General features: G+C 53.8%; 1 protein-coding gene across 1 annotated transcript; it reads left to right on the top strand.

The window, feature by feature from the left end:
* The first annotated feature begins 108 nt into the window (after positions 1 to 108).
* Positions 109 to 27,550, top strand: LOC133344127 (CYFIP-related Rac1 interactor B-like). Its single transcript, XM_061554114.1, has 11 exons — positions 109 to 328; positions 16,512 to 16,595; positions 17,376 to 17,497; positions 18,229 to 18,334; positions 19,131 to 19,267; positions 19,485 to 19,562; positions 19,967 to 20,083; positions 21,587 to 21,669; positions 22,274 to 22,400; positions 23,093 to 23,163; positions 23,831 to 27,550. The coding sequence occupies exons 2-11, from the start codon at positions 16,520 to 16,522 to the stop codon at positions 23,892 to 23,894; spliced, it is 981 nt and encodes a 326-aa protein (XP_061410098.1). The 5' UTR covers positions 109 to 328; positions 16,512 to 16,519; the 3' UTR covers positions 23,895 to 27,550.
* The last annotated feature ends 337 nt before the right edge of the window (positions 27,551 to 27,887 follow it).

The raw sequence follows: 27,887 nt of genomic DNA, 5'->3' as shown, positions 1-27,887 counted from the left end.
GGTGGGGGGGAGAGCGGAGAATCGAGGGGATCAAGGAGGAGGAGAGAGCAGGGAGGGCGAGGGAGCAGAGGAGGGAGCAGAGGGGACGAGGGACGAGACCGACGAAGAGGAAAGAGAGCGGAGAATCGAGGGGATCAGCGAGGTGGGGGAGCAGCCGGAGGAGAGAACGGGGAGGAGGAGGAGGGAGAAGGAGGAGGAGGAGGGAGAAGAAGGGAGGGGGGAGACGGACGCGGGGGACCACGCTCGCTCGCTCGGAACAAGCCGGGCGACTCGAGGCACCGCCGCGCGCCCCTGCAGGAAGGAGCCCCGCGCCGCCCGGCAGAGCGAGGTCCGTCTCGGCCCCCCCCCCTCCAGCGCGCGCTCCGTCTCGGCCCCCCCCCCCCCCAGCGCGCGCTCCGTCTCGGCCCCCCCCCCTCCAGCGCGCGCTCCGTCTCGGCCCCCCCCCCCTCCAGCGCGCGCTCCGTCTCGGCCCCCCCCAGCGCGCGCTCCGTCTCGGGCCCCCCCCCCTCCAGCGCGCGCTCCGTCTCGGGCCCCCCCCCCCCCCCCAGCGCGCGCTCCGTCTCGGGCCCCCCCCCCCCAGCGCGCGCTCCGTCTCGGGCCCCCCCCCCCCCCCCAGCGCGCGCTCCGTCTCGGGCCCCCCCCCCCCAGCGCGCGCTCCGTCTCGGGCCCCCGCCCCCCAGCGCGCGCTCTGCGCTGCTCGAAGCGCCGCGTCCATTGCTCGGTACCCGTCGGTAGCGCGGCACTGTTTGTTGTTGTGTGTGTGTGCCAATGTGTTGTTGTTGTGTGTGTGTGTGTGCCAATGTGTTGTTGTTGTGTGTGTGTGTGCCAATGTGTTGTTGTGTGTGTGCGTGCCAATGTGTTTGTTGTTGTGTGTGTGTGTGCCAATGTGTTGTTGTGTGTGTGCCAATGTGTTTGTTGTTGTGTGTGTGCCAATGTGTTTGTTGTTGTGTGTGTGTGTGCCAATGTGTTGTTGTTGTGTGTGTGTGCCAATGTGTTGTTGTTGTGTGTGTGTGCCAATGTGTTGTTGTGTGTGCCAATGTGTTGTTGTTGTGTGTGTGTGCCAATGTGTTGTTGTTTGTGCCAATGTGTTGTTGTGTGTGCCAATGTGTTGTTGTGTGTGTGTGTGCCAATGTGTTGTTGTTGTGTGTGTGTGTGCCAATATGTTGTTGTTCTGTGTGTGCGTGCCAATGTGCTGTTGTTGTGTGTGTGTGCCAATGTGTTGTTGTTGTTGTTGTGTGTGTGTGTGCCAATGTGTTTGTTGTTGTGTGTGCCAATGTGTTGTTGTTGTGTGTGTGCCAATGTGTTGTTGTTGTGTGTGTGCCAATGTGTTTGTTGTGTGTGCCAATGTGTTGTTGTTGTTGTGTGTGTGTGCCAATGTGTTGTTGTTGTGTGTTTGCGTGCCAATGTGTTGTTGTTTGTGTGTGCGTGCCAATGTGTTGTTGTGTGTGCCAATGTGTTGTTGTTGTGTGTGTGCCAATGTGTTGTTGTTGTGTGTGTGTGCCAATGTGCTGTTGTTTGTGTGTGCGTGCCAATGTGTTGTTGTTTGTGTGTGCGTGCCAATGTGTTGTTGTGTGTGCCAATGTGTTGTTGTTGTTGTGTGTGCCAATGTGTTGTTGTTGTTGTGTGTGCGTGCCAATGTGTTGTTGTTGTGTGTGTGCGTGCCAATGTGTTGTTGTTGTGTGTGCGCGCCAATGTGTTGTTGTGTGTGCGTGCCAATGTGTTGTTATTGTTTGCGTGCCAATGTGTTGTTGTTGTTTGTGTGCGCGCGTTCTGTGCGTGTATGGGGAGCGGTAGCGCAGTGGTTTGCGCCCGGCGCTTTGAATGAACCCGGAGATCCGAGCTTCGAAATTCCGCTCGCGACCAACGCTAACAACGTCTGAATATATCTCAATCGGTCCTGGGTCTCAGCTAGGTCGACTCGACCCTAAATGAGTAACAGGATGCCGGGTGTAAACATCAGCACTGGGGAGACAAAGGCGGCCGGGCGTGGTGTTGTCCACCCACCCCCTCGTGTCTCCTGCTGGCCTTCATAGGTGCTCGCTAACAGCACTTGCCCCAACAGTCTGCTGAAGGCTACAGGGGTCATCTTTGTCTTTGTATGAATGTGTGTGTGTGTGCCGCTAACAGCACTTGCACAAACAGCCCGGGCTGTCTATATGGGGGATCTTTGTCTCTGTTGTTGTTGTGTGCGCGTGTCAAGGCGTTGTGTGTAAATGCACGCGAATGTATTCGTGTGGGGAGCGGTGGCGCTGCGGTTAGCGCTACGCTGCACTACGAAACCCCCGTCCCGAGTTCGATTCCCGCTCACGATCAACACCGAGTGACGATGATCTAAAGCCGGGTCCTGGCCCTCCGCTAGATCGACTCAACCTCAAATGAATAATCTGGGGCGATGTGTAAAATCATCGCTACAAGGGAGACAAAGGCGGCCGGGCGTGGTGTTGGCTGGCCACCCACCCCCTCGTGTGCCGTGTCGGCCTTCATAGGTGCTCGCTAACAGCACTTGCCCCAAGTCTCTTCAAGGCTATACGAGGGATCTTTGTCTTTGTGTGTGGGGGGTGAAGGGGGGTAGTGGGTAATTCCGTGCGCACACGATTGTTCATGCACGCGCGTGTGTCAATGTGTACCCGAGCGTGCGTGTGTCATTACGTGTGTGCGTGTGTGGTTCCGTGAGTGTGTGCGTGTGTCATTGCGTGTGTGTGTCATTACGTGTGTGTCTGCGTGTATAATTACGTGTGTGCCATTACGTGTGTGTGTGTGTCATGACGTGTGTGTGCGCGTGGCTACGACTGTCGAGTGTGCAGGCGGTGCAATTGCACCGGAGAAGATGCGGGGGGGTGATCTGTGCGCGTGTCTACTCCACGTGTGCGAGTTTCTTCGCCTTTGTATATCCGCGCGTGTGTGTGTGCTTGCGCGTGTACACGTGTATGTGTGTACACGTGTGTGTGTGTACACGTGTATGTGTGTACACGTGTATGTGTGTACACGTGTGTGTGTGTACGCGCGTGTGTGTGCACGCAAGTGTGTTGTGTGTGCGCGTGTGTGTACACGTGTACGCGTGTGTGTACGCGTGTGTGTGTGTGCGTGTGTGCACGTGTGTGCACGTGTGTGTGTGTACTCGTGTGTGTACGTGTGTGTGTGTGTACACGTGTGTGTGTACGCGTGTGTGTGTGTACGTGTGTGTGCACGTGTGTGTGTACTATGAGGATGTTGCGGTCGGAGGAAGCTGCTCCCTGCACTGTATGTGTGTGGCTTTGCGTGTGTTCGTGTGTATGTATGCGTGCGTGTGTTCGTATGTACGTGTGTGTATGTATATCTGTGTGTGCGCATACACACGTGTGTGCGTGCACTTGTATGTGTATCTGTGGGGAGCGGTGGCGCAGTGGTTAACGCACTGTGATACAAACCGGTTCCAATCTCGCCTATGACCAATAACAATGTCTGAATATCTGAACCGCTCTTGGGCCTCCCCTAGGTCGACTCGGCCTCAAAAGTACCTGGTTCGGTGTGTAAACATCGCCACTGGGGAGACAAAGGCGGCCGGGCGTGGTGCTGGGCACCCACCCCCTCGTGTGCCGTGCCGGCCTTCATAGGTGCTACTCGCTAACGGCACTTGCCCCTGCAGTCTGTGAAGGCTACACGGGGGATCTTTGTGAGTGTGACAGTGTGAGTGTGGGGAGCGGTAGTGTAGTGGTTAGCGCGCTGCGCTACGAACCCGGCGGGCCGAGTTCGATTCCCGCACACGGCCAACACCAGTGACGATTATCTGAACCGGTCTTGGGCCTCCCCTAGGTCGACTCAGCCTCAAATGAGTCCTGGTGTGGCGTGTAAACATCGCCACTGGGGAGACAAAGGCGGCCGGGCATGGTGCTAGCCACCCACTTCGCGTGTGCCATTCCGACCTGCATAGGTGCTCGCTAACAGCGCTTGCCCCAACAACCTTTGTCTTTTGGTGTCATGTATGAGTGCACACACGTGTGTGTGTGTACACGTGTGTGTACACTGTGTGTGTGTGTACAAACACGCGCATCTCCCTATGGGGGTCATAGGGGGCACGCTTCTCTGATTAAATAGCTGCCCTCTCCCCCTCCCCGCTTCTCCCCTACGCTCAAAGGTGCGCGCAGCATCGGTAAGGGAGGGATTGGGAAGGGAGAGATTGAGAATGGAGAGATAGGAGGAGGGAGAGAGAGGAGGAGGGAGAGAGAGGAGGAGGTGAGAGAGAAGTGGAGGAGGTGAGAGAGAGAGGGAGTGAAGATGAGAGGGGAATGGAGAATAGGAAAGAGAGGCATGGATGATGGAGGGAGAGGCTTTAGGTGATGTAAGGAGTGAGGAGGAATGGCGTGATGATGATGATGTGTAGAGGGGAGCGGTGGTGTAGTGGTTAACGCGCTGCGCTACGCACCTGGCGACCAGAGTTCGATTCCCGCTCACGGCCAACACCAGTGACGATTATCAGAACCGGTCCTGAGCCTCCCCTAGGCCTACTCGGCCTAAATAAATGGATGCCTGGTGCGGTTTGTTAAAACATCGCCACTAGGGAGACGAAGGCGGTCGGGCGTGGTGCTGGCCACCCACCCCTCGTGTGTCGTGCCGGCCTTCATAGGTGCTACTCGCTAACAGCACTTGCCCCAACAGTAGGTTCAGGCTATACGGGGGATCTTTGTTTGTCTTTGTGTAGAGGTGGTGGTGTTATTATGGTACTGATGGTGATGATGATGGAGTGACATTGGGGGGGGGGGCGGAGTTGATCACCACATGCCTCAATAATTGTTGTTAACCTTTTTGTCCACTCCCCGTACCAAGGACGGGGACGAGAGGCTCGCCAGGGGGTGAACTGAGACCAGAGAAGGGAGCAGAGAGAGAGAGAGAGGACGAAGACAGTGGACCAGGAGACAGGCGACTGGGGAGATAGCGCGATCGGAGGACGAGGGGACCAGGGAGACAGGGAGACCTGGGGACGAGAGATCAGGGAGACGAGGGGATCAGGGAGACGGGGGATCAGGGAGACAGGGAGACCTGGGGACGAGGGATCAGGGAGACGGGGGATCAGGGAGACAGGGAGACCTGGGGACGAGGGATCAGGGAGACGGGGGATCAGGGAGACAGGGAGACCTGGGGACGAGGGATCAGGGAGACGAGGGGACGAGGGATCAGGGAGACGAGGGGATCAGGGAGACGGGGGATCAGGGAGACAGGGAGACCTGGGGGCGAGGGTTCAGGGAGACGGGGGATCAGGGAGACGGGGGATCAGGGAGACGGGGGATCAGGGAGACGGGGGATCAGGGAGAGATGGGGATCAGGGGATCAGGGAGACGAGGGGATCAGGGAGAGATGGGGTTCAGGGAGACAGGGGATCAGGGAGACGGGGGATCAGGGAGACGAGTGGATCAGGGAGACGGGGGATCAGGGAGAGATGGGGGCAGGAAGAGAGGGGACCGCAGGGTCCCCCCCACTTCTCTCTGTTTCCCTCTGACCCCTCGGTGCATTTTCCGCTGATGGAGCCGGGTTTATGTTTCCGTATTTAAATACTTCCGCTTTCTGTAAGTGTGTGTCTTAGTGTGTGAGTGTGTGTGTGTGTGTCTTAGTACATGTGTGTGTGTGTCTTAGTGTATACGTGTGTGTGTGTGTTAGTATATGAGTGTGTGTGTGTTTTAGTATGTGAGTGTGTGTGTGTGTTTTAGTGTTTTAGTGTGTGAGTGTGTGTGTGTCTTAGTGTATGAGGGTGTGTATGTCTTAGTGTGTGTGTGTCTTAGTGTATGAGTGTGTGTGTGTGTCTTAGTGTATGTGTGTATTAGTGTATGAATGTGAGTGTGTGTCTTAGTGTGTGTGTGTTAGTGTATGAGTGTGTGTGTGTTAGTGTATGAGTGTGTGAATGTGTGTGTTAGTGTATGAGTGTGTGAATGTGTGTATTAGTGTATGAGTGTGTGTGTGTGTTAGTGTATGAGTGTGTGTGTGTGTTAGTGTATGTGTGTGTGTTAGTGTATGAGTGTGTGTGTGTTAGTGTATGAGTGTGTGAATGTGTGTGTTAGTGTATGAGTGTGTGTGTGTATTAGTGTGTGTGTGTGTGTTAGTGTATGAGTGTGTGTGTGTCTTAGTGTATGAGTGTGTGTATGTGTCTTAGTGTATGAGTGTGTGTGTGTTAGTGTATGAGTGTGTGAATGTGTGTATTAGTGTATGAGTGTGTGTATGTGTGTGTTAGTGTATGAGTGTGTGTGTGTATTAGTGTATGAGTGTGTGTGTGTGTTAGTGTATGAGTGTGTGAATGTGTGTGTTAGTGTATGAGTGTGTGAATGTGTGTGTTAGTGTATGAGTGTGTGTGTGTGTGTTAGTGTATGAGTGTGTGTGTGTGTTAGTGTATGAGTGTGTGTGTGTATGAGTGTGTCTTTGTGTATGAGTGTGTGTGTCTAAGTGTATGAGATTGTTTGTGTGTGTGGTACTGACCACCCACCCCCTCGTGTGTCGTGCCAGCCTTCATAATATAATTGGTATTGCTCCCTAACATCACTTGCCCCAAGTCTGTTAAGGCTATAGGAGGATCTTTGTCTTTGTTACGGGCCTGACGAAACGAGGGTGAACGAGGTGGTCCCAAGACATGCTTCTTCTGCTCAAATGTCCATTGAGGCGGTGCTTATCTGTCGAGTCAATGGTGGACCATCCACGTTTCTATGGCGCGATGCAGAATGTGTCCATCAGACAAAACCGACTGTGGACTTCCCCAAAGCGTGGCGCTCATTTTATGGACACTGGAGTGTTCATGGGCTGAGCCAACCACCTCTCCATCCCCCCCCCAAGCCAAGCAGGAGTTGACCTCACGACCTTCAGATTGCGAGCCGCTCGCCCCACCACGGAGCCTCCTGTCCGGTTCCGTGACCAACACCTGGCGATGAACCCCTTGTGGTCAGGATCTCAGTCACCTATCCCATTTTTTACGAAACAAGTATTTCCCCCAGTCACCATGCAAATGTTTGCTCAACGTTGGCATGTGTTTGGACCAACGTTGGATCAACGTTGACATGTAGTTGGAGCCGTTGATCCAGTGTTAGGCCATCGTTGGTCCAACGTTAGTCCAACGTTCCCTTGCTTTTTAAATCCTTTATATTAAGTTCGCTTGCTTGCTTGCTTGCGTGCTTGCGTGCTTGCTTGCTTGCTTACGACCGTGCAAATCTTTCGGTCGTTTTTTTAACCCACTTCCCGTGATCCAATCGAGCTGACATTTTGCACACAGACTCGTTGTGCGAGACAATTAATGTTCGTGAAAAAAAATTCCAAAATTTTACACTGTTTAGGGAAAACAAATTAAATATTTAATTACCAATTGCTTAATACTGGCAGACAATCATCTGACCCATAGGTGGCAGCCATCTCAAGCCAGAGGACGAGAGGACTCTAGCCGCCACGCATATAAAGGATTTATAGTGAAAAACTTTGTTTTTACGGGTTATACTTATTTCCCCCTAAGGTCGCTCTGGTTCCTGTCTCAAAGACAAACCTCCCAAAGTGCTCGCTCCGTGCCATGGAATAGGCCCCCGCGTGGCCACTCGGTGGGTTGAACCACGACGGTTTGGGCAGGCCCTCACCCAGCAGTGGATTGATCATGGATGATGATGATGATGATCATCATCGTCATTGTCATGATCATCATGACGATGATGATGCGCTTAGTAAATACCAAATGTGATTTTGAGTATTTGGTGATGCTGCTGCGTTGGCAGTGGTGCACAAACAACAACAACACATTAGTTAATAACACTGCGTGCCCTTAAAAATATACATATACTGGACGACGATTTTGGCGGTGACCCTTCTCTAAATGCGCTCTGAAGAAGGGCCATTGCCCAAGACGTCGCCTGTTGTCCATTTTAAGGTCACGGTGTTATTGATGAACACGTTGAGTTAATCGATAGTGCGCCGTGCCGACGTTGAGCCAACGTTGGGCCAACGGTTCCAACTACACGTGCCAACTTGTTGGCTCAACGTCGTCACGTTTACTTTCCAGCAGTCCGTTAAATACTTGGTGCAAGTACACGCGCCTGTGTCTTTGACTTTGTTCACGAGGTAAAGCGTTGATTGCGAGGTAAAGCGTTGATCGCGAGGTAAAGCGTTGATCGCGAGGTAAAGCGTTGATCGCGAGGTAAAGCGGTCTTCGTGGTGTTCGGCCTCCTGGAACAAACTCTAAACTATTTTCGGAACTTCGCGCTTGTGGTCGTGACGTCACTCCACTCCTTTGGGGGAAACTCTCTAAATAATAATATGAATTTGCCCTTATTTGGTGCCTTTCGCAATCACGTCTCAAGGCGCCCGACAATGAAACTAAAGAATAAACCTGGGGGGGGGGGGGGGGGCAGAATAAGAGCCAGGGAGGCACGAAGCGATTCTGAAGAAAGTCATCTATGGGACGACCCCTTTGATTTATGTATCCGAGGTGTCAATGCTCTGGGTGTGTGCATTGTCTTGGTGCTGGTCGCCTTTTGGCGACCTCCATTGACCCCCAAGTCTGTGCGGTGAATGCAGACTCGATGATGCCTCGCAAATTGGTGTCTACGGGGCGTTTGAGAACAACTTCTTGACAGATCTCTGCGTTTATGCCAGAAAGGGTGAAGCCTTAAAACAATGTTTCATTGAATAGAAGAAAAGTGTTTCAAGGGGCACCAGTAGGGAGTTCTACAAATAGGGGGGGGCATCAGTGGGGAGTTCCACAACTGGGGGGGGGGCATCAGTGGGGAGTTCTACAACTGGGGGGGGGGGGCATCAGTGGGGAGTTCTACAACTGGGGGGGGCATCAGTGGGGAGTTCCACAACTGGGGGGGGGGGGGGGCACCAGTAGGGAGTTCTACAACTGGGAGGGGGGGCATCAGTGGGGAGTTCTACAACTGGGGGGGGGCATCAGTGGGGAGTTCTACAACTGGGGGGGGGGGCACCAGTAGGGAGTTCTACAACTGGGGGGGGGGGCATCAGTGGGGAGTTCTACAACTGGGGGGGGGGGCATCAGTGGGGAGTTCTACAACTGGGGGGGGGCATCAGTGGGGAGTTCTATAACTGGGGGGGGCATCAGTGGGGAGTTCTACAACTGGGGGGGGGGGGCATCAGTGGGGAGTTCTACAACTGGAGGGGGGGGCATCAGTGGGGAGTTCTACACTGGGGGGGGGGCATCAGAGGGGAGTTCCACAACTGGGGGGCATCAGTGGGGAGTTCTACAACTGGGGGGGGGGGGCATCAGTAGGGAGTTCTACAACTGGGGGGGGGGGCACCAGTAGGGAGTTCTACAACTGGGGGGGGGGCACCAGTAGGGAGTTCTACAACTGGGGGGGGGCATCAGTGGGGAGTTCTACAACTGGGGGGGGGGGGGGGCATCAGTAGGGAGTTCTACAACTGGGGGGGGGGGGCATCAGTAGGGAGTTCTACAACTGGGGGGGGGGGCATCAGTAGGGAGTTCTACAACTGGGGGGGGGGCATCAGTGGGGAGTTCTACAACTGGGGGGGGGCATCAGTAGGGAGTTCTACAACTGGGGGGGGGCACCAGTAGGGAGTTCTACAACTGGGGGGGCATCAGTGGGGAGTTCTACAACTGGGGGGGGGGGGGGGCACCAGTGGGGAGTTCTACAACTGGGGGGGGGGGCATCAGGGGGGAGTTCTACAACTGGGGGGGGGCATCAGAGGGGAGTTCCACAACTGGGGAGCATCAGTGGGGAGTTCTACAACTGGGGGGGGGGGGGGGGCACCAGTAGGGAGTTCTACAACTGGGGGGGGGGGGCACCAGTAGGGAGTTCTACAACTGGGGGGGGGGCATCAGTAGGGAGTTCTACAACTGGGGGGGGGGGGGCATCAGTAGGGAGTTCTACAACTGGGGGGGGGGCATCAGTGGGGAGTTCTACAACTGGGGGGTGCATCAGTGGGGAGTTCTACAACTGGGGGGGGGGGGCACCAGTAGGGAGTTCTACAACTGGGGGGTGCATCAGTAGGGAGTTCTACAACTGGGGGGGCATCAGTGGGGAGTTCTACAACTGGGGGGGGGGGGGGGGCACCAGTGGGGAGTTCTACAACTGGGGGGGGGGGCATCAGTGGGGAGTTCTACAACTGGGGGGGGGGGCATCAGTAGGGAGTTCTACAACTGGGGGGGGCATCAGTGGGGAGTTCTATAGCCGGGGTGGAAGGGGGGGCATCACCGCTAGGTGTTGGGGTCCTTGACGGGGGGCTGCTGCGTGTAAGAAGATCTCCAGTCGGCTCCTGAATGTAAAGTGGAGGCGGCCCTCCTCGTCCGCCCGTGTTGGAGAGTAAATCCACAACATTTTCTCTCCAACACACACACACAGACCGTGTGTGTGCTGTCCTAGTGACGAATTGGCACGTCCTGTACACGTGACGAACCTTACTAAATAAAACCTCACCTCTATTATCATGGATATTGGTCGCGAAAGCCTGCGTGTTAGAAGCTATACAGGGGATCTGTGTCTGTGCTTGTACAGTGCACGCTGTCGTGTCTGCCACAATCACCGTGGGGGGCGGGGGGCTCAGGTGGCACGCTTGGGCCCCCCGCAGAGAGGCCGCGGAGAGCACCCCCAGTGACGGACAAGACTCTCCGGGGTGTAGGGGCGGGGAGGGGGGGCAACCCTTAAATCACCCGATCATCATCACCACCATCATCTTCATCACCACCATCATCATCACCAGCACCACCATTATCTTCACCACCACCATCATCATCACCAGCACCATCACCACCATCATCATCACCAGCACCATCACCACCATTATCTTCACCATCATCATCACCAGCACCATCACCACCATTATCTTCACCATCATCATCACCAGCACCATCACCACCATCATCATCACCAGCACCATCACCACCATTATCTTCACCACCACCACCACCATCATCATCACCAACACCATCATCACCAGCACCATCACCACCATTATCTTCACCACCACCACCATTATCTTCACCACCATCATCATCACCAGCACTATCACCAATATTATCTTCACCACCACCACCATCATCATCATCAGCACCACCATCATCTTCATCACCACCATCATCACCAGCACCATCATCACCATCATCGTCACTATTACTATCATCATTACCACCACTACCTTCACCACTACCATCTTCATCACCACCACTACCATCATCATCATCACCACCGCCACTACCATCACCATTCTCATTACCATTATCATCACCACCACTACCATTATCATCACCACCACTACCATCATCACCACCATTACCATCACCACCACCACTACCATCATCATCACCACCACCACTACCATCATCACCACCACTACCATCATCTTCTCTAGCTCGCCATTCCTCCCGACATCACCCTCCCCGCAACGCTCGTGCATAATGATATGCTAATTATATGCTAATTAAGTGATAATTGGGCACGTACACGCGGTTGTGTAACACAGAGAGAGAGAGGTGCCTGTCACTCACGGGACGCTCACGCGCCCCCCTCACCGTTTTTTGTTTGCTGTTGGAAACAGGCTTCTTTAACCCAATGGGTTTTACCTGCGCAAAAATAAACCCTATTAACTACCCCACCAGTCGCTATCATCATCATCCTTCCGATCAACCACTACACCATCACAGCCACCATTATCATCATCATCACCATCACAGCCACCATCACAGCCACCATCACCACAATCACCATACACATCATCATCACCACAATCACCACCATCATAATTATCTTCACCATCACTACCCCATCACCACCAATATCATCACCACCACCACCACCACCATCATCACCATCATTATCATCATCTTCACCATCACCCCATCACCACCAACATCATCACCATCACTACCCCATCACTGCCAATATCATCATCATCACCATTATCATTTTCACCATCACTACCCTGCCACCACCATCAACTACCTCATCACCATCTTCACCATCACTATCCCATCACCACCAACATCATCGCCATCACTACCCCATCACTGCCAATATCATCATCACCATCAATTTAATCATTTTCACCATTTTCACCATCACCACCAACATCATCACCATCACTACCCCATCACTGCCAATTTCATCACCATCACGACCATTATCATTTTCACCATCACCACCAACATCACCATCACTACCCCATCACTGCCAATATCATCACCATCACCACCATTATCATTTTCACCATCACCACCAACATCATCATCATCATCACTACCAATATCACCACCATCGCCACCATTATCATTATCTTCACCGTCACCACCCCATCCCTACCGCCACCATCACGCCGTCTCGTCGTCACGTCCCCGTGGGGCTGCTGCGGTATAAAATTGGAAGCCGGCAGGAGAGCTCTCGCCATGTGCACGGGGAAGCCCGCGCATCCACAAGCTGCCCGCACACCCACGCACACACAAGGCAAAGCTTCCCGTGTAGCCTTAACAGACGGTTGGGAGCAAGTGCTGTTAGCGAGCAGCACCTGTGAAGGCCGGCACTGTGGCACACGAGGGGGTGGGTGGTCAACACCACGTCCGGCAACCTTTGTTTCCCCACCGCATATGTTTACACACCGCACCAGGTACTCATTTTCTTTAAGGCTGAGTAAACCTAGATGAGGTACAGGACCGGTTCAGAAATTCGCCACTGTTATTGGTCGTGAGTGGGAATGGAACTCGGGTTGCTAGTTTCACAGTGCAGTGCACTGACCACTGCACTATCGCTCCCCACACATACACCAGAACTAGCAGAAGTACCCGGCGTTGCCCGGGTGAAAAATATATTTCTTAATAACCTTACATATATACACAGATGGGCTGCTACCCCTGCCCCCCCCAGCCACGATCTCCTCGGCCGCTGTGCAGTAGTATGTACGGCCTATAGTGTGGTGGGGTGTCGAGGCCTAGTACCGTGCAGAGCCTCCGGCCTCGCCTAAATTGCCCACCCGGCTGAGGCTGGGTACTGGGGCCGTTACCCCCCCCCCCCCCGCGCTACAATAATACTGTGTAATCGCTATAATTTTATTATCTACCGACCCTATAATAGTAATTGCACACATTGGGGTGGCGGGGGAGTGAAGAGGACGTGAAAGTTTGATGAATTTACCTCAGAGTCGCGTGGTGGGTGTCGAGGCCTAGTACCGTGCAGAGCCTCCGGCCTCGCCTAAATTGCCCACCCGGCTGAGGCTGGGTACGGGTGCCGTCCCCCCCCCCCCCCCCCCCCGCACTACAATAATACTGTCTAATCGCTATAATTTTATAATCTACCGACCCTATAATAGTAATTGCACACATTGTGGTGGGGGGGGGAGTGAAGAGGACGTGAAACTTTGATGAATTTACCTCAGAGTCGCGTGTTAATGCGTGCGCCTATTTTTAACGGGAATTAGAAATGGCGTCCACCCCGCGGCGAATGCGTCGCTACCCGTTGCCAGGGGCAACCGCCGGAACAATCGTGTCTCGCAAATCCCTGACATTTCGTCCAATGAAACTGCGTATGGTCCGATACACAGACACACACACAGACAGATAGACAGACAGATTTGCGATTTTATATATATAGAATTCACAACAGTGGTGGTGACGTCACCACAGCGGCTTATGCTCGGCCAGGTGCACCTTGAGGCCACGTAAAGTGTAGAAGGCTTGCTGGCAGGTCACGGAGCAGACCCAGGGGTTTTGGGTTGACTGAGACAGCTGGCAGATGCACCACCTGTGCCCTCTACTGTGCCAACTACTGTGCCAAAAATGGGCAGATCACCTTCATGCGAGGTTCACTGTTCCATCACTGTAATGTATAGTCCAACAGATATTCTTGCTAGGACCTGGCATGTATCCATGATATTGGTTGAACTTATGTTTGTGATTACAAGCCCATGGGCTTGTACAGATGTTTAGCAACCACCTACCATTGTCATAGAGCTGATCTGTTCCATCACTAATGTATAGTCCAACAGATATTCTTGCTGGGACATGGCATGTATCCATGATATTAGTTGAACTTCTGTTTGTGATTACAAGTCCATGGGCTGTACAGATGTTTAGCAGCCTCCTACCATTGTCATTGAACTGATATGGCCCATGCCTTACAAGCAATCCAACCCAGGTGCGTCCACCAAGACGCACTCGGGCTTTACCTGGCACCTGGGTCAGGACGTGATAGAAGGCATCTGACTCATCAGCTCTTGATTGCATCCCTCCACTGATGTTCATCTTCAGTGGAAGCGTAAAACACCAACACGAATCTTCATTGCCTCATTTATGGGGAGGCGAGGCCACAAGAGCCAGAATTTAGCAGCTTCGCACACCTCGCCGCCACGTTACAACACCACCTCCATTATTTTGTCGAAAAGAAGAGCCACTCCTTATTTGTTTGGCAGTTTCCAACCCCGAGTGAAGGACTGTCCACCCCTCATGTTGACCGAAGCCAGAACCATTCCCTCGGATTTACTTTATTCCACAGAGGTTCAGACGGTACCGGCCCAGCTCCCGACAACAGGAAAGGCAGCCTCTCCTCCACAATGTGTTTGAACATTCCACGTGGCCAATCGCAGTAGGATTTTGTGGTTGGTCGGAAGACGTCATAATGCCTGCCCAGCTGGGGCCTCCAGCACGAGCCTTTTTGGGTGTTCTTTTCGTGGTTTTTGGGTCGTGTGAGATGCAATTTCCATGAACGACGCTTTATAAAACGAAACATTACACTATTTTCCACACGCATTACACTGCACACTACTTTACATCACACGCTAGTGCACACCATAAATGCTACACACTAAAGCAGGGGTCGGCAACCAGAATAACAATGAGCCATTTTTTTTCGTATTCGCTAAAAAACAAACACCTCAATATTTCAAGAGACACAATGCAATGTGGGGTGATTTCGAGGTGATGGCTTCTTAAGCGACGTCACGAAGGAGCAGTCTTTAAAGAGCCGCATGCGGTTCTGGAACCCCAGGTTGCCAACCCCGACACCAAAGGGTACATTGTGCCACACACTACATGTAAACTAATTACACGCACACACACAAAGACAAAGGTCGCACGTAAAAAAAGTGTCATTAGCGAGTGTCACCTATGAAGGTGCGGCATGACACACAAAGGGGTGGGTGGCCAGCAACCACGCCTGTCTCCCCATTGGTGATTATTAGACACCGCACCAGGTACTCATTTGAGGCTGAGTCGACCTAGGGGAGGCCCAGGACCAGTTCAGATAATCGTCACTGGGTGTTGGTGGCCGTGAGCTGGAATCGAATTTGGGTCGCGGGTTCGTAGCGCAGCGCGCTAACCGCTGCACGACCGCTTCCCACACTCACACCCGCGCACAGTCGTGCGATGAGGACGCGGTCTTGGTCTATTAATGTGGAGTGGAGAGGAGGAAGGGAGGGGGAGAGAGGGGCAGGGGTGCGGGTGATCACGTGACTCGCGAGGAAACACCTGGAGCGCGTGGGCACAGTTCCGGGATGATTGACAGCTGAGTGTGTTTGTGTGCGTGTCTTTGTGTGTACTCTGTACATTTATGTATACGTGAATGCATACGTCTGTAAGGGTGTGTCTTTGTGTATGTGTGGAGAGCGGTGGCGCAGTGGTTGACGCGCTGCGCTGTGGACCTGGCGACCCAAGTTCAATTCCTGCTCACGTTGCACCATCAACATCAGTGACGATGATCTGAACTGGCCCCTGGGCCTCACCTAGGGTCGACTCTATGTCAGCGTGAGCGTACGAATGTGCGTGTCTCATTGTACCTGGGGAGATAAAGGCGGTCGGCCGTGGTGCTGGTCACCCACCCCCTCGTGTGCTGTGCCGCCTTCATAGGTGTTCGCTAACAGCACCTGCCCCAACAGTCTGTTGAGGCTATACGGGGGATCTTTGTCTTCGTGTGCAGTGGGGTTTTCCCACCGCACTACAAACGTGGCCAACCGGGTTCAACTCCGGTTCACGCTTTACAATGGAAATTTTTATCGGAACATGGTCCTGGGCCTCTCTCCTAGGTTGACTCAGCCCGAAATGTGTACCCCCAGTGTGGTGTGTAAGCATCAATCACTACTGGGGAGACGAAGGCGGCCGGACGTGGTACTGGTTATACTACACATCACCGCCCTACCCCACCTCTTACATCGTGCAGCCTTCATAGGTTCTCGCAAACAGCGCTTGATGTAGGTAATGTATTAGTGACGGTGTAGTGAGATGATGGTGATTGTGGTGGTATAGTGAAGATAATATGATGGTGTTTTAATGGTGTCGTGTTCTGATGGTGGGTATTGTGATGGTGGAGCGAGATGTGATGTCTCGGGCAAATATCAATAAAATATCAATATCTCGGGGGTCTCAAGGGGGGGGGGGCATCTTACCCATCGCCTCCCCCCCCACCGGATCCGCAACTGCTGATGGTGCAGTGATTGTTTTGATGGTGATGATGTTTGTGGTGGTAACGGTGTGGTGATAATGATGGTGTGGCGGTGGCGATGGCGAGTGTGTGGCGATGGTGATGTGTTGGTGGGAATGGTGATACTCATGGCGATGATGTCTCCAGGTTCCATCATGGGGAATCTACTCAAGGTTCTCAACAGCCCCGACTTGGAGCACGAAGGGCCCAACTTCTTCCTGGACTTTGAGAGTGAGAGGGGACACACGGGGGCACGGGGATAGAGGGGCACTGGGTCAAGTGAGGACAGACATGGACACACAGAGACACACGGACACACGAAGACACAGGGACGCACAGGAACACACAGAGACACGTGGATATACAGGAGCGAATGCATGGGGAACACGTGGAGACCAGGGACAAATGCTTATACAGGGACACCAAGGGACACGTGGGTACATGGTAACACAGAGACACACGGGGACACACGGGGACATGGGTACAGACACCGGGGCAAACAGGCACATGGATACACAGACATACACGGGGACACGTGGGCACATGGTAACACAGAGACACACGGGAACATGGGGACACTTGGGGATATGGAGGGGGAGGGGGGGGACACACGGGGGGACATAAGGTGTCTTGTGTGGTTCAGTGTGTTGTGATGTCGTCTGGTGGGTGTGCGCGTTACTGCTTGGGGTGGGGCGGTGTGGTGTGCGGTTGTTGCTGTGCCTGTGTTGGTGTGGTATGTTATATCTGATGAGTGGTTGTGGGGCAATGTGCAGTGTGGGTGGTGTGGTGTGCGGTGTGTGTGGTGCATGGTGCGGTGTGTAGTCGTGTACAGCCGTGCGAGGTGTTTTGCGTGTGGTGCTTGTGGTGCATGGTGCGTGGAGTGCGGGGTTCAGCATGCGGTGTGCAACGTGGGTGGTGGTGCGTGGCGTGCGTGGTTCCCTATGGACACTGCAGTGAGGAATGCGGTGGTGAGCGGTGGTGAGCGGTGGTGTGCGGTGGTGTGCTGTGTAGACGCGGAGCCGAGCGAGGCGGAGCGCGACGTTTGGGAGGAGGTGAACGCCGTTCTCTCGGTGGCCGAGACGCTGCTGTCCGAGCTCAGGGACTACCCGGGCGCGGGGAGCGAGATACGGGAGGTATGCCACCCCCCGCAGACCCCGACAGAGACCCCTGCACGGTGTAACACGCAGGAGGCTTTCGCCACCAAAATTATTCATAATAAAGGTTTTTTGGGTTAGATCGCCGTAAGTATAAGTGTTTCGTAACCCTCCACCACCCGACACAGCCAGTAAAGTTTGTGACGTAAATCACCCGATGCTGCTTACCAGCGAAACGTCACGGTACCCACATTGTAAATGTTGTGGATTTACTCTCCAGCACACCGGTGGGCTGAAGTAGTAAACTAATTGGCGCGTTGTTTACGTGACAAACCTTATTGGCTGTGTCGGGTGGTGGAGGGTTATGACACATTTATACTTACGTGATTTAACCCAAACACCCTTATTATGGACCCCTACACAGAACCGCGCACACACACACACCACTACACAGACCCATATACAGAACTCTACACACACCTGCAGAGACCCCCACACACACCCCTACCCAGACCTCTATACAGAACCCTACACCCCAATAGACACCCAGATAGACCCCTACACACCCCTACAGAGACCCTACGCGCACACCCATGGACCCCACAGTTCCAACCCCATGTATCCCCGCGTCTCATTGTCCCTCTCACTATGGGTGCCAGTGTATCCCCATGTATTTGTGTCTCCTCGTGTCTCGCCATATCCTCACGTGCCCCCCCCCCCCCATGTCCCCCCCACGCCCCTCCCGCGTCTCCCGCGTCTCCCTCCCCCAGGCGATCTCCCACCCGGAGGACGAGGCAGCTCAGAGCCGCGTCTGGGCGGCCGTGTGTCCCCTCGTCTCCAAACTCAAGGGCTTCTACGAGTTCTCCGTGCAGCTCGGTGAGACGACGCCACGGGGAGACGACAACGGGGGAGACACGCGGAGACACACGGGGAGACACGCGGAGAGAGTGGGACACGGAGAGACGCCGGGTGGAAGAGTGAGGCACGGAGAGAGACGGGGAAACGGGGAGACACGAGAAGATGCCGGGAGAGAGTGAGACACGGGGAGACACGGGGAGACACGGGGACATACAGGAAGAGACGGAAAGACACGGGGAGATAGTGGGACACGGGGAGAGAGTGAGACACGGAGAGACATGGGGGGAGAGTGATGCACAGAGAGACATGGGAAAACACAATGAGACACGTGATGAAACGGGGATTAATAGAGAAACACGGGGAGAGAGTGAGACACGGGGAGACATGGGGGGAGAGTGAGACACGGGGAGACACGGGGAGACATGGGGAGAGAGTGAGACACGGGGAGACACGGGGAGACACGGGGAGACACGGGGACATACAGGAAGAGACGGTGAGACACGGGGAGACACAGGGGGAGAGTGAGACACAGGGAGACATGGGGGGAGAGTGAGACACAGGGAGACAAGGGGGGAGAGTGAGACACGGGGAGACATGGGGGGAGAGTGAGACACAGGGACACGGGAAGACAGAGAGGAGGCGCAAGAAGACGGGGAGAGACATGGACAGACGCGGGGAGTGGAATTTAGAGTGATTTTTCTAGGCGACGTGTGGGGTGGCGTGGTTGGGGGGGAGGTCCCGTGCCCCCCTCTCCGCCCTAACGTGAGTTCCCCCCCCCTCTCCCGTCTCTCCCCCCCCCCCGTCTGCCCCCCAGAGCGAGCCATGGTGCGGCTGCTGGAAGTGCTCACGGCTCCCCCCTGCACCCCCGTGCAGCACCTGGAGCGGGAGCAGGCGCTCGCCAAGCAGTTCGCTCAGATCCTGCACTTCACCCTGCAGTTCGATGAACTCAAGGTAACCGCGTTTACCACGGGTCGCAGTTTACCACGGGGTTGCAGTTTACCATGCATCGCCGTTTAACATAGTTCACCGTTTACCATTGTTCAGAGTGTACCGTGGTGTGTACCGTAGTGTCTCACGTGTGCAGGGTATCTACAGTGTTGTGTGTAGGGTGCGTATCACGGTGCATGGTGTGTACCATGGTGTGTGTACCGTGGGGTGTGCTCTGCAGATGACAAACCCATCCGTTCAGAACGACTTCAGCTTCTACCGCCGAACCCTGAGTCGCATGCGCATGACCAACAGCAACGTGAGTATGGCACATGCCACCCTCGCCCACGTGTACACCCTCGCCACACCATACCCATGCGTACCACTCTGCTCACCTGTACCAGCCTACCCACCCCATCCACGCGTACCACCCTATCCACGCGTACCACCCTATCCATGCGTACCACCCTATCCACGCGTACCACCCTACACACGATATCCACGTATACCACCATTGCCCTACCATACCCACGTGTACCACTTTGCTCAAACGTACCACCCCATCCACGCGTACCACCCTAATAACCCCTTCCAACACCATCCATGCATACCACCCTACCCACCCCACCCACCCCATCCACCCCATCCACGCGTACCATCCTTATCCCACAATACCCACGCTGTACCACCCTGCGCACCCTACCCACGCATGCCCTGCGCTAGGCTGGCACGGAGGCGGAGGTGAGCAATGAGATGGCGAACAGAATGTCGCTCTTCTACGCCGAGTCAACGCCCATGCTCAAGACGCTGAGCAACGCCACCACCAGATTCGTCTCAGAGGTACGGCACGGGACCACGTGGTAGAGCTCGTAGTGGTGGTGGTGGTGATTTTGGTTGTGTTGATGTTCATTATTTGGGTGGTGGTGGTTATGATGATAGTGATGGTGTTAATGACAGTGGTGATTGTTGGTGGTTATGTTGGTTTTTGTTGATGATGGTGGTTATGCTGGTGATTATGCTTGTTGATGTTTATGATGGTTGTGGTAGTGGTGATGATGGTAGTGATGATGGTGATGATGATGTTGATGATTGTGGTGGCGGTGATAGTTATGGTGGTAGTGGTGGTGTTGATGTTGAAGATGACGATGTTGATGATGCTGGTTGTCATGGTCATGATGTTGATGTTGGTGGTGGTGATGGTGGCGCCACCCTGTGGTTTAAATGAACAATTTAATTAGTGATTTCACTTGCAAACGTTGCAACACTTGTTCATCATACAAAATAATGTTTTACACGCTTAGACGTGTACAACATATTAGCACCACCGATTGGTACAGTCAGCTACGTACGGTTCAAGGTACGTTGACAATTTATTGTGTGTGCTTTGATTCAAAAATAGAGATCACAACGAAACTGGATAATTCAATGCCACTGAGCTATTTATTAACCTTAGAAATGGTGATGCAAATGCAGTTTATGATTTTACTATTATATGTACAAGAACACGAGGGAGACAACTCAGCTGCAGGAGCTGAACCTATGCAACTGCACTGAACTTCATTTTAACTGCACTCCAGTAAACGTGCCAACGTTGAGCCAACGTTGAGCCAAGGTTGGCACGTGGTCAGAACCAACGTTGGGCCAACATTGGGCCCCAAGGTTCCACGTTCGCTTGGTATTTTTTTCAGTCGTACTTGCACAAAAACGGGAAGTGGAAACGGCGCTACAGTCCAGAATTACGGTGGCACTGCTAGAAAACAGAGCCCTTGAGAACCGCAAGCAAGCCATTTTTGTTTAGGGCGTCGGGCCCTGCGTGGAAGAGTAGGCCAACATTCTCCCCCAGCCACGACCAGGCCTACCTCAACCCCTCCTCAACCACTCCCGCCTGTTTCTGTCACCAAAACTACACCACCAACAACAACCCCACTACTCTTAAATATCTCAACCACTATCATCTTACGTGTAATTTTCTAATTGTTGTTACGCGCCTTGCAATAAGGCACTACTACGGCAGTGTTCTTCACTAATTTTCAGAGGGGGGCGGGGGGCACTTTCGCCGATAAGACATCGCCAGTGTGAGGGTCGCCACACAGTTGAAACCATTGGGGGTTGACAGCAGCACGTCGACGACGATGATGATAGTGGGGGGGTTATTCACTCGTTCTGTATTGTCGGGGGCCGCATCAAAGGCCATCAGGGGCCGCCAGTGGCCCACGGGCCTTGCAATGAAGAACGCTGCTCTACAGAGTGTATACATTTCTATGCGACGAGATAATGAATTGCAGTGTTGAGCCTTGGTCTTGTTTGTAATGCACGGATTGGGGGTGGGGGTTGTTGGTGCAGCACGAGTCGGTGGTGCCTCTGGAGAACACGACGGACTGCCTGAGCACCATGGCGAGCCTGTGCAAGGCCATGCTGGACACGCCGTGAGCTCACAACCACCACCACAACAACAACACCGAGACAAGAACAATATTAGTACACAACAACACTATACCACAACAATACTAGTACACAACAAGACCACAACAATACTAGTACACAACAACACCACACCACAACAATACGACTACACAACTACACCACAACAATTCTAGTTCACAACAACAACACTACACCACCATGGCAGGCCTGTGCAAGGCTATGCTGGACACGCTGTGAGCGGGCCCACCACCACCACAACAATACTAGTAAACAACAACACCACACCACAACAATACTAGTAAACAACAACACGGAAACACTACACCACCATGGCGATCCTGAGCTAGGCGCCATGCTGGATACGCCGTGAACTTCCACTTGCTATTGCAACAACAACCACACAACCACTACAACCACAACACAACTTAACCACCATAACAACATCACCACAACACCATCAGACCAGCACAACACAACTTAAACAGCACAACACCACCACAACCACGCCCAGCCACAATACAACGCACGGCCAGAGGCTCGTGTAGTAAGCTGGGCAGTGCAGCAAGTAGGTTGTTTTGTGTGGTTGTGGTGGTGGATCTTCCACAGGGAGTACCGGTGTCGGTTTGGCAGCGAGGATTCGATGCTCTTCTGCCTGCGTGTCATGGTGGGCCTCATCATCCTCTACGACCACGTCCACCCAGTCGGGGCCTTCGCCAAGACCTCCAAGCTGGACGTGAGTGGAGACGGGGTGGGGGGGGATGGTCGTCTCCTGTCGTGTGGAAATAGCGACAGAAGATGATGGGTGGTGAGATCGCGTTTAACGAGCCAGTCAAAGAACATGACATCATCGGAAGCGGATCGAACGTTTGTGTCATCCCGCCGGGAAGACGAAGTGAAATCTGAATGGCGACTCTTCGCGCCGCGGTGTTTCGCCTGCGCAGCTGGAGTGAGTGGTCATCGTCGTCTTGCAATCGTCGCGCCTCCGATTAGCACGGCTGGCTGCGTACGCGCGGTGCGAAAGAAGTTCAACATACGTACAACAATATACACGCGTCGCCACTCGTGCGTCATCGGATAGAGTCCAGGTGGGCCGTGGGAATCCCTGGCGCAGGTTTAGAATCACCCACGGCCACCCGGACAGGAGGAGGCTGCTGATCGGCCGTCGGATCTTTAACGAGGCTCCAGTGTTCCTCGAGGGCGAGGTGCATGTGCTCTACATGTGGCCTGTGCTGTATGCCACTGTTTACTGTGCGTGCTGTCTGTGCTCTACATTTGTATACTAAATGTAACGTGTGCTTTACATGCTGTGCTGTGTGTACTGTGTGGCGTATGTAATGTATGTGCTCTGTGTAAGGTGTGTGCTGTGTGCATTGTGTGTGCTCCATGTAATGCCTGTACTGTGTGTGCTGTGCGTGCTGTCCACAGATGAAGGGCTGCATTAAGGTGCTGAAGGAGCAGCCCCAGGCGAGTGTGGAGGGGCTTCTGAACGCACTCAGGTAACAACTTGGGTAACAACGGTGGAGTGGTGACTCAGTGGTTAGCGCGCTGTGCTTATGAATCCAACAACCTTGGTTTGATTCCTGACCATGGACGTCTGTGGTGAAGGACATCTGAATTGGTCCCAATCCGCACGGACCACCGTGTTGAGGTATCGTGAAACAACCCCCTTGACCGACACAGGGAGCGAGGCGCATCCATCCTGGAAAGGCCTTCATCCAGCAGTGGATTTTAAAAAGGATGTAGATTTTTTTTTTAGTTTTGCTGGCTGGCTAGAGGGACCGTCAATTCCAAAGGATGTGCAGTGCGATCGTTATTATTAAATAAAAAGTCTTAATTGAACATAATGAGATGTTGTTGTGCAGTCACTGGTGCCTGGGCTGGGACGAGCAACTAACACTTGCGAATCCGGTTTCATGACAGCCCAGTCTGTGTGAGTCTCTACAGGTCACTTTGTGAGTCGTTGGTGATTGGGCTGAGAACATTAACTCATTACGATTGAGAATACATTTTTTATTCCGATTTAGTTTGTTGTCCTTCCCCCCACACCCCCGATTTAGCACGGTTGGCTCCATACGGTAAATACAATAACCAGAGGTGTCTGAATCCTGTATTCACATCCAGTGGTGCCAACAGCTGAGCATCTCTTTTGTCGTTTCTCCCAAGGTACACGACACGACATATCAACGACGAGACGTCGTGCAAACAGATAAAGAACATGCTGCAGTGACGACGCCAAGCCACGTCGAGCCACCCTGGGCCTATCCTGGGGCCACACTGCAACCAGGCCGGGCCCTCGCCCCAACCCAACGGGGTTTGGACGGGAGAAGAGAGTCACTCCCTTGGCCCCCCACCCGGGGTCTCAGGGACTCGGGGACAAGGGGGGTGGTGGTTTGGTGGGAGGATGGGGGAGCTGGCGGGCGGGTGGATGGGTGTTTGACGAGTTGTGATGTTATTTTATTGGTGGGCTGACCGTTTGTGTGTGTGTGTGCGCGCGTGCGTGCGCGTGTGTCTCTGCGCACGCGTGCGAGAGAGATCGCTGGTCACTGCAGTCGAGGCCGAACGTTGAAATTCGTGACGGAATTATTTTAATTTTAAGCCGCGGCTAGCGGAACGTAGCGACGTTCGTGAGCGGACGCGATGCCCTCGGTACGACTTATGGTACGGAATTTGAGCCAACGGGGAGCGAAACACATCCATATCCTGTGGGACAGCCGCCCCTGTGTCCTGCGATCGACACACAGGGGGCGATCATTGAACATCCACGGGACATTCTGCGCCACAGGTCGCACGTGGTGATGGGTACACACCTCTTCCAAGAAGTCTGGCCAGGCTGGAAGAGTAGGCCAAATATCACTCTTCGAGAGCTCTCTGTAGTGGAGATCCTTCTGCGAGCAGTGGCGTGAGCAAACAATTGCAGGGCCTGCGCCTTTAATCCTGTGCCCTTGACGCTACAGGCAGGCGCGGCTGTCCCACGTGGATGGAGCTGCATGATATTGTAGTTTATACGAGCGCTGCCCCACCTTGCTGTGTTTTCAGTGACGTATGTGGATCCGTGAACAGGGCCCGTTGGTAAGTGAGCCTATGACGCCGTGAGAAGAGGGGCGGCTGGGATTCGGGGCGTACAAGAACCACCAATGACCCCCCTCCCCCCCCACTTCACTCTGCCCCATGTGTCCCCCCCCACAGGTGTAGCAATAACATGAGGGGTCAGGGGTCAACACACACACGACCTCCTGTGTCCGGCGACCAGAGCCGTCCCTAGGGTACGGCGAATCGGGGCGACCGCCCCAGGTCCCGCGCTTTGGGGGTTGGGAGGGGGGGCTCCGCGCTTCGATGTCACAGTGTCAGATGTAATAATTCCGGTTTAGTTTGAAGGCGTCGGGGGCCCACACGGTATGGTTAAACCCGCCCCCCCTCCCCATGGACGGCCCTGCCTGTGACTAATCGCAACCGTGTGGTGTGCGCGGCAAGCGCGGCTCCCGTGTCCATCCCTGTGTCCGTCCGTGTGCGTGCCCGTGTCTGTGTGAGTGTGGCTGTGACCCATGGACCAAACGCGAGTTTTTGTATCGTCTGTGTTGCATGCCTCCGGCGCGTAGAGACGGTGACTGTTCGCACACAGAGGCCAGCCCCATGGCCATCGCCACCGCAGGGAGACGCAGTCATCGCCGATAGTGACGAAGGAACAAACGGTGGAAAGGAAAATTTGCGGTTTAGGGTTAAGGTTGGTGTGAGGGGTAATACTCGTGGCTAGCTGGTTGGCTAGTTACATAGAATTAGAGTGATTTGGCAGGGTTGGTATATTTATGGTGAGGTTAGGTTAGTGAGAGGGCTAGTGGTTAGTGGGGGGCAATGGGGGTTAATCTCCCCCCCCCCCTCCTTTGAGACCCCAAATATGTATTATTTTGGGGGAGGGGTGGTTATTAATGTCGGGCCCTGTTTAAACAGCTTGACATTTTTAAACTGCCATCCCCCCTTGGGATGTTTTTGATCTGCCGGAGTGGCTAGTTAGCTAGTTATGGACAGTGACCGTGTTTGTACGAGGAGCTGGTGGTCTGTTAAGAGTTGGAGTCTGTGGGAGGACTAGCGGTAGTGGCTGGTAAGGGGTTATTGCTCGTACTAATTTGACATACTAGCTGGTTACGGTTAATGGTTAGCATTTGGTTGGCCAGTCGGCTCATAAACCGCTGGCAAGGTATGGCAATCTAATTTTTTGGGTGCTGGAGTTTACGGTCAAGTTTCCTCTCCGTGGTGCCATCCCCACCCAACCAAAGAGGCAGCCAGACCGCTGGGAGCCTGTTTCCAAGGCAGCTCCACCTGCTCCACCCACAGCATTACCCTCACGTTGCAAAGTTACCAACTTGGCGGTATATCGACTCCCATCACGTCCACTCACTCACTACTCGGCGTTTGCTCTCGAGCACGAGACCAGAATATTTCAACTGGCAGCCAGAATAGCTTAGGGGGGTTGGGTGTTGGGACATACTTTTTGGCACCACCAGGACTTTCTGGCACCACCAGGACTTTTCTGGCCAAAGCGGGACGTTTGATCTCCGTACAGGACCCCCCCACGTAGCTGTTGGTGCGACTTTCCCTGCAGACACGTTGCGAGCAACCACGATTTCTGTGTTGCTCTTTTCGAATGTTGCCGTTGCACAACCTCGCACCGCGCTTCAGGTGACGGTCATTTCCCCAAGTGGCAACATTTTTTTATGCGTGACAGTTTTATAGTAATACAGGACTTTAAGTATTATGTTTTATATATAAATGTTACTGCCTTTATTTGCACCTTTAATGGCTTATGTAAAATACCGGATTGTTTTGTTTTTAGTCATAGGCCGAGAAGACGCCTTTGCTTGCCTAGATCCTCTGCCGGGTTGCCTTAGCTGGGTCGCTCAGGCAAGAGAGGAGGGCGAGGGTTGGGCCTCGTGGCCTGAACTTTATAATTTATTAAGAATCACTGGGCCACCATTGAGCTCATTGCCTCGGTAACATGCAACTGCAACGATTAACATGCGACATTTTGTGCAACATTTAAAGAATACAACAAAGCATCCTTTGACATCGGGTTAACCCTGACCCTGCCTCCAACACAAAGCCTGGTTCTAAAACTGGCCATGACCCTGGCTCTGACCTTGGCTGTAACACTGACATTGGCTCTGACCCTGACCCTGGCTGTGACACTGACCCTGGCCGTGACCTTGGCTGTGACCTTAACCTTGGCTCTAACACTAGCCCTGACCCTGGCAGCGACCTTGGCGGTGACCTTATTCATTGCTCTATCGCTGGTCCTGGACGTGACCTTGGCTGTGACCTTAACCTTTGCTCTAACACTGGCCCTGACCCTGGCTGTGACACTGACTCTGACCCTTGCTCTGACCCTGACCCCGCGTCCTGTGGACACATTTAGACCCGTGCGGTGGCGAGAGGAAAACAAAAGTCGGTGTTGCAAACTCCTCAAAGGCGAAAAGTCGCCCAAATATCCTCAAAGCGGTCGCTAGGTGTCGCCAGATAGACGAAATTTACAACCAGCTCACTAAACAACGCACCGAGCCTCGTACACGCGAAGCTGATGCGGGGTCCAGAATGGATTTTCGTGGGATTGCGCCTAAATCTCCACAGTGCCCGCGCATGACAACAACGCTCCCGAATCGGAGTCGCGCGTTCTCGGTGCGCCATGTGCAGCTGTACACACAGCACCCACGATGTGCAGCTGTACACACAGCATCCACAATGTGCAGCTGTACACACAGCACCCACGATGTGCAGCTGTACACACAGCACCCACAATGTGCAGCTGTACACACAGCACCCACGATGTGCAGCTGTACACACAGCACCCACGATGTGCAGCTGTACACACAGCACCCACAATGTGCAGCTGTACACACAGCACCCACGATGTGCAGCTGTACACACAGCACCCACAATGTGCAGCTGTACACACAGCACCCACGATGTGCAGCTGTACACACAGCACCCACGATGTGCAGCTGTACACACAGCACCCACAATGTGCAGCTGTACACACAGCACCCACGATGTGCAGCTGTACACACAGCATCCACAATGTGCAGCTGTACACACAGCACCCACGATGTGCAGCTGTACACACAGCACCCACGATGTGCAGCTGTACACACAGCATCCACAATGTGCAGTGTACACACAGCACCCACAATGTGCAGCTGTACACACAGCACCCACGATGTGCAGCTGTACA

The sequence above is a fragment of the Lethenteron reissneri genome, chromosome 19 (assembly GCF_015708825.2).
Source record: "Lethenteron reissneri isolate LAM-NWPU_2019-01 chromosome 19, ASM1570882v1, whole genome shotgun sequence".
NCBI lineage: Eukaryota > Metazoa > Chordata > Hyperoartia > Petromyzontiformes > Petromyzontidae > Lethenteron > Lethenteron reissneri.
The sequence above is the reverse complement of the archived record's forward strand: the minus strand, read 5'-3'. Positions and strand labels throughout refer to the sequence as shown.